At 33.1% G+C, this 7,886-nt stretch overlaps 1 protein-coding gene across 1 annotated transcript; it reads left to right on the top strand.

Annotated features, from left to right (window-relative positions):
* The first annotated feature begins 242 nt into the window (after window positions 1-242).
* Window positions 243-974, top strand: LOC126695462 (uncharacterized). The gene has a single exon (XM_050392218.1). It carries the CDS (start codon window positions 369-371, stop codon window positions 630-632), a length of 264 nt encoding a protein of 87 aa, XP_050248175.1. The 5' UTR covers window positions 243-368; the 3' UTR covers window positions 633-974.
* The last annotated feature ends 6,912 nt before the right edge of the window (window positions 975-7,886 follow it).

Genomic DNA, 7,886 nt, shown 5'->3' on the forward strand with positions numbered 1-7,886 from the left:
ATGGGACTGAGTATAATAAAGGAAAAACCCAAAAAGTTTCTTAAAAAAATAAGAACCCAAATTTACCCCTATATAATTAATGCGACCATTTACTCTTAGAAGGGCATCATAGTCAATATCTGGGGGAAAAAACTATTGGCTTCGTAGATCCAAAACCACTGGCAAATGCTCTAGCCTCTGGTATTTTTCCCAAAACTGGTAGCTACTAGCTACCCATCTCTCCCTATATATAAGTGACCCCTCCATACCATTTGATTCAACAACCACAAATCCTTGTTATATCACTATTATTATTTGCTACATAAAGTTTACGATTATTTGATTCCAATTGTGCAAGATCAAACATCAGTGTTGTGAAGAGTGGAAAGATGAGTTCAACAAGAAAAGCTGTTGTAGCAGTGAGTGTTGGAGTTGTGGAAGCCATGAAAGACCAGGGGATCTGCAGGTGGAATTTTATCATAAGATCAGCGCAACAACATGCGAAGAATAATCTCAGGTCGATTTCCCAGACCAGGAACCTTTCTTCTTCAACTTCTGCTATGGGTTCAAGCAAATTGAGAGACGAGAAAATGAAGCAGTCAGAGGAGTCTCTGAGGAAAGTCATGTACTTGAGCTGTTGGGGTCCCAATTGAAGGCAGTATATTCTTAATATATATAGTCAGCTGAAGAAGGTGATCAACTGAGCATACGAGTGAGTTCTGATGGAACTTCGTTGTGTAGAAAAGACTTCAGGATTAACGGGGTACAAGAGATTTTATACATGGCTTGTTGGTGGGAAATGTCAGGCCGAGCTGGTCATGGAGGAAATTACAGACTGAATTATAATGTGCTCTTCCCTCTGCTCTAGTATGATGACTAGAGTAGCGGTTTACCGTTTGTCAATTATTGCTGAAACCAAACCATGTATATGTCTATTCACGCACTGGTACTGACAACGAAAGTTATTGAAGGCTATTAATCTTCTTGAAACGAAATGTGCATATGGGGGCTTTTTTTTTTTCTTTTTTTTTTTTTTTTTAACCGAGGGAAATAATGTTTCTTTTAGTTATGCAATAATTTAATATAAATTTTTTTTTAGAAGGAATTTAATATGAAGTTGATTAGTTGATTCTAAAAAGAAAATTAATATGAAGTTATTTAACTTACCCTAAGGTTAGGATTAATACCAACCAAGACAAATTTGAACATTTAAAATTAACTAATAACTTAAAAAAATTAGCTAATAAATATTTATTCTCTAAGTATTTCTAAGCAATTTTCAAGGGAATATTTTGTTAAAAAAATTATGTTCCATTTATTGCAAATACCCAAAAAAGCTAAATCAGCCAAGAGTCTTTTAACTTATCTTTTTTTTCTTTTCTTTTATTTTTAAGTCAAGAGTCTTTTAATTGAATTGACATATTCTAATATTTTTAAATATTTAAGATTCAAAATAACTTTTAAAATTGTCAGATTATTGAAAAAAAAAAATCAAATTGCGATAGTTTGTAATCCCTTGCACCCATGCCTAAATTAATCATATTAGAAAATGCATCAACTGCCAAACTTGATATTTTCACTTAATTTATTGTTAAAGTAATGATTGTCCTAAAAAATTTATTGTTAAAGTAATGATTGTCCTAAAATTTTAAACTATTAAGATGTCATAAATTTAATCATTTAATTACATAATTCTAACACTTATTTTTATGTGTAAATTGAAACTACTTTTTAATAGGTGAAGCTTACTATTAAATATAAGGTAAATTAGAGGAGACAGAAATCGAACTCAAGATATCCTATTCAGATACCATGTTAGAATCTTTAAGCTTACTATTAAATATAAGGTAAATTAGAGGAGACAGAAATCGAACTCAAGATATCCTATTCAGATACTATGTTAGAATCTTTCCACACAAGCTCGAGCTAACACTTCCTTTCACGTGTGATCAAAACTATTTTTTAATAGGTGAAGCTCACTATTAAATATGAGGTAAATTAGAGGAGACAAAGATCGATATCAAGACATCCTATTCAGATACAATGTTAGAATCTTTCCACACAAGCTCGAGCTCCAACAATGGAGGATTAAGGATTACAAATTTGAGAGAAAATGAGAGAGAGATTGTTTGTAAGAAATGATTCTAACATTTATTTATGTTATCTCAACTCCACAATTATCATGATGACTAAATTTTAGAGAAAAAAAAAACTATCCAAAAATATAATTTTAGGATGATGATTCATCCTCTTACATTTATAGTAAGATTCATTCATTAAATTTATAATAGAATCCATTATAAAAGTGAGAAGCAGGAGCACCATTTCATTATGCTTTCAGAGTATCTAAGAATGTTTTCGTAATTCAACATAAAATGGCTCCACGCATTGATTAAGGTGACAAATGCGAATTCCTTGAGTTTATTCTCTCAAACATATTTTCTCAAACATATCAAATTTCGAATTGTGGAATGCATTATGTTCATTTTAAGGTTAGGCAGTAAGCCACTGTCAGTTCTTTAAAACATTCACTCTTCTCCCCGTGTGTGTGTTAAAATACTTAGTATTTTTCAAAAAAAAAAAAAAAAAAAAGTTAGGTAGTAAGGATAAGAGAAAAGGCGATTACTCTTTTGTTTACTTTATAAATTGCACTCTTTTGTTTAGGTCGCCGTTGGGGAGTGTCAACTTGCAACACATTTCATTAACAATGGCGCCATTTCATCATCTTACAAAAGAAAATACCAATTCAATACTTGGGCACAAAAAGGAATACAAATTCAATAATACTTTCATATCAGTGGATGCACTAAGGAAAAAATCATGACGTTATATGAAATAAATTTTCAAATTTCAAGTGTTGAGTACTGTAACTGCTAGACTTGTAAATGTTATTGATCTAGGGAGGGTAGCTTGGTAAAAGCATTGAAACCCTTCGCTAGAATCTGAGTAAGTCCGTCTCCCGAATGTATGGGGTTAGGTACTGGAGCCATCCATCCCAAATGGTTGTAGTCCCAGCTTCGAGGTTCATGAAACATGGATTGGTGAAGGTTGATGGTGAAAGAGCTTGGATTTGTGCTAAAACACACAAGCTTGTTTAGATCCCAAAATTTAAAGTACGGCTAGATTGCTTTTACTCTTACTTAATTGAACTGCGAAATAAGAGTAAATGTGCGCAATGAACCGATAACTACTCTTATGCATAAATATGAACAACAAACAATAAATGTAAAGCACAAGAGTAAGAAAAGAGAGATGCAAATAAAAGATAACATCAAGAAGTGTTATCAAAGAGGAAACCGAAGAACTCGGTGAAAAACCTCTCTACGATCCTCTAAGTTGAAATCGATCCACTAGAAAATAAGGTTGGAGTACACGAATAACAAAAGACCCTTCAAGCCTAGTCTATCCAATGTACTTGAGCCTTCCAAGTTTCTGCTACCAATGGGCTTCTCGAAGTCAAGTCTTCTCTAACTTTCCGAATCCCGCAATACACCCGATTACATTCATCAAGCCTCACTGGCTTCTTTAGGCAAATCCCCAAAGTTTCCCAAGTTCCTAAACAATCTCTACACTCTGAAAAGGTGTGGGTTGTATTTAGGTATAAATCTCCTCTCAAGTCATAGCAATGGGAGAGGGAAGGAAAAGAGGCTACAATGATTTCTCACTAAGGATGAGTAACTCTCTCTAAAATATGGATGTGTTGTGTTGTAGAAAACCTATTTAGGGTTTTTCTCTTTGAATAGCCTCTCTTACTTTTGTGGGTAATGAAGGTATATATAGTATGGGTGAAGGGCAAGAAAGTCACATTTAAAATCCTCCAGGCAGAGAGTTTTGCGGGTACCTTACAGGTTGGCCCCTCTCGCGAGACACTTACGAAACTGATAGCCTGACATGACTCTTCAGCTTCCAGCATGTGCTTCTCACGCGCCCTTTTTGCGGGAACCCTTACTTGCGAGCTTTGTGTGAGTTAGTCGCGAAATTGCACTGATTCTTCATTTCATGCACAATTCTTCACCAACTCAATACTAAACCCAATACAATAAAATCCTACAAAATATAAGGAACAAAATTAAAGCAATTACAACACTTTTTATCATGAAATAAAACCAACGTAAAATATAGTTGTAAATCACAACTTTATAGATGAAACTTTATTAAAACACAACACAGCACCACCTAGGTCCTATATAGAGAGAGATCAACACTAATATACTATTATACTATACTAGGCGGCAATAAGCACTTCGAAACTCAAGTCAGTTCCCACATTTAGTGAGAGAGAGAGAAAGATGAAGAGAGGAGCTATAAGCTCCTACTTTCCCTTTCCAACTAATGGAAGAGTATTTATATGATTATATCCTTAAGCAATACGTGTGGCGTAATAGGGGCATCATTGCCCTACAAGGCTACTTTTGGCTGATGGGGCGCCTCCTGATAGGACAGTATTGTTAGTATAGACTATCTGTGATTTCCCTGTCTGGTCCTAGTGCATGGTGCCCTAGTGAGCCTAAGTGTACGATGCCATGCGCAGCCGATTCTGTCTTCATTGAAATTTACGTTTATTTTCTACCTCCCATGAGTATGTTTTCATGTGCTTTTTTTTTTTCGCTGAATAAAAAAGGGGATTCGGTGTGGACTCACCAAATTCCATGCGCGGCCAATTCTGTCTTCATTGAAATTTACGTTTATTTTCTACCTCCCACGAGTATTTTTTTTTTTTTTTTCGCTGAATAAAAATGGGATTCCAATGTGGACTCACCAAATTCATGCCTTGTGACCATATGCCCTCAGTTGAGAGACCTTTATACTTGGTATAGATTTGGCTGTAATATGAGGCCTTATGAAATTTGCTTGCATCAGTTAAATGAATGCCCGCCCTAATTTCTCCACTGAGAAAAAAGTTATGCCGTGCCTTATCTTTTCAATTATCATATACAATGAGTAAAAGTAGTAGTAGTACTATCATTTTGAAGCAATAAGCTCATGGGTCCACCGTTCACAGACCACGAAAGAAAAATTTGGAAAAGAAAGTGCCTTTCCGCAGAGGCTGTTGGATTATGCCCTAACAACTCACTAATTGCCCCGATGTTATTGTAGGTTACATGATTGCCTATCAACAATAATTTAGATGAAAAAGGAGAGATGCCTTTTGCAAGAGGGCCACATGGGAGTATCAGTGGGCATTCCTGTGTTGTTATTTTTAATTGCACCACAAGAACATGTTCTAATGCTATTATTTTATACCATCATCACATATCATGCTCTTATATCATGCTCTATAATTATTAAAAAAAGAAGATTTTATCCATTCTTTAAGCAAAAAACGGATCTTGTGGAAAAGAAAAGTGAAACGAAAAAGTTGGAAGAGGAGGAATAGAACATTACTGTTTATAATGAATTCCTAGGCTCACTTTGATGTTTTATATTTTTTTGGGAGGGGGGGAATCAGCTGTGCATCTTGGTGTTGTTATAGGGAACCCTCTTAAGGTTTTGAGTCTTTTGACTATAACACTTAACCTTCATTTAGTATTGTTTTATGTGGAAAACTGTTAACTCTATAATACTTACACTTCCTAAGGTTTTTGAGTGTGACAAAATCACCCCTAGGTGATTTTTTTTTTTTTTTTTAAATTTGTTTTATATTTAAATAAAAACTCAAGAGGATTATGTGTGGCACAATCAATGATTTATATATAAAGTAATACCATATTGATTTAAGTGTTACCCTCTAAATTTAAGGAGGTTTCATGTTTACGTAAAAACTACATGAATCTTGGGTACTTTTCATTTTTCATTTTTTACAACGCTATATATTTCTAGAAAAGAATTCATGTGATGATTGATAAAGAAAAATTATTAATTTGAATTCTTTTAAATATTTCTTATTCCTAACTTTTCCTCTATCTTACTCATCTTTTACACATGCAAAATAGTCTTTAACATGACTTGAGAAAGAAAAAAGAGATCGGGGTCTTGTAACTTATTAGTGATATTGATGAATCTCTTTCATAAGGAGAACTACGATTCAAATTCCTCTCCCCACTTATGAGAGAGAGAGAGAGAGAGAGAGGTACTCAAAAGAAACTATGTGCCCGTTTGCTTTGGACGTTTTGTTGCTGAAGTGCGTCTGCGTTTTGGGCATGGGACCCATGCTACAGTAACACAGTAAACGCGTCCCCTTTTTTTTTTTTTTTTTTTTTTTGTTTTCTCGCGTTTCACTACTGTTCAGCCGTATATGTTGACTTTTCAACTGTGAACAGTGCATTTGTGCACTGTTCACGGACCCACAAATTCCACTTTTCACAATTTTTTTTATTAAAAATGGGTCCCACGGTACTATTCACACATTTAAAAAATATTTTGCTACAGTGTTTTCAGTTTCAGTTTTCAGTTTCAGCAAAAATAAGCTCAATCCAAACGGACCCTATATATCCATTTGGTAAAGAAATACATAAGAAAATGTTTGATAATTTCTTCAAAATCTATGAAAATTTTATCAGCATGATTCCAAGTTGAGAGGGAAAAAAAAAAGTTAGAATAATTTTTGTGCTTGAAATTTTTTTGCATCATAAATTTCAAAACTTACAATTCTGCCATTAAAAGTTTTTTAAATCATCATTTGTTCCATATGCTATTAACTTTATTTCAGAATATGTCAACTTTTTAGAATGCTACAATAGAATTCTATCCTCCATGTATGCTGTTTTTTTTATGACAAATAAATAAAAAGATGGAATTGATGCCTTTGAAAATTTTAAATTACAAAGAATCAAAATTTAATTTAATTTAATTTTATAGACAAAGAGTATGTATTTTAGTTAGGGAATTGACATTTGCTTTTTATTTTTATTTTTGGGTTGGGTCATTTGCTTTGGAATTTTTTTATAGAAAGTTTCAACCTATGACGTCCGCTCTTGATGATAACTCTTTGTTATCAGATCAAGATATCAATTGGTTTTTGGTGTAGACGGAGATTAAATCTCAGATCTCTTATTTAACTATTACAGACTTTACCAGTTGAACTAACAAAAACCCACTGCTTTGGAATGTTATAGATGAAGAAAGGCTAAATTTTAATATACAACATTAAAGGTTGGGTAATTTTGATCATGTCCCTTAAAATTTAAAACATACCCCTAGCATTACCTAATGTTACCTATTATTTTTATTTAAATTATTTTGTAAATGCATTGTGTTGCGGAGTTTGTTAAGTGCCAACTAAATTCAAAACAATATGATTTTTTCATTCAAAACGACGTCATTTTAAACATTATTAAAGTCATGTTATATATTATTTTGACTAAATTACAATTCACATCCTTAAAGTTTAGGCAGATTTTGATTTTTCTCTCTCAAAATTCAAATCAACTTTAAAAATTGAAATCAAAATTATAAATTTTAAAGAGTTGAAATGAGAAAATGTGAGAAAGTAGTAGAAAATATATTTTCATAGTATTTTTAGCCTTTTAGGTACGCAACTAAAAACTAAAAAACATTTTTTTCTAGAGTATTTTCATGAACGCAGTTAAACACTTAAAAATAATTTCTTTTTTGAAAAATATTTTCACCCGAATATTTTTATGTTTGGAAAATATTCGTGTAGAATCAAACACAGCCTGGTGTGACAAGAAATATCGAAGCTCCAATGCAGTTCGGAACTCACTCACCCGATCAAAATTTGAGATCCAAGCTCTGCCGATCAAAAATCCGAAAAGCACGCACACAGTCACTACATTTCTACACTATTTCTACTCGTACTAACTCAACTTCACAGAGTCGAATAGCATGCTTTATAAAGCAAAAGAGCAAAATATCCGAGAAAAAGTAACCACCGATATATCCGACAAATCATAGAAAAAAGCACAACAAAAAAAAAATTAAAATAAGCTGAAAGGTCATTTTCCACC

The sequence above is a fragment of the Quercus robur genome, chromosome 8 (assembly GCF_932294415.1).
Source record: "Quercus robur chromosome 8, dhQueRobu3.1, whole genome shotgun sequence".
NCBI classification, from domain to species: Eukaryota; Viridiplantae; Streptophyta; class Magnoliopsida; order Fagales; family Fagaceae; genus Quercus; species Quercus robur.

Bases quoted from the DNA above. Each gene is read 5' to 3' on its own strand.
- LOC126695462 (XM_050392218.1), top strand. From the start codon at position 369: ATGAGTTCAACAAGAAAAGCTGTTGTAGCAGTGAGTGTTGGAGTTGTG.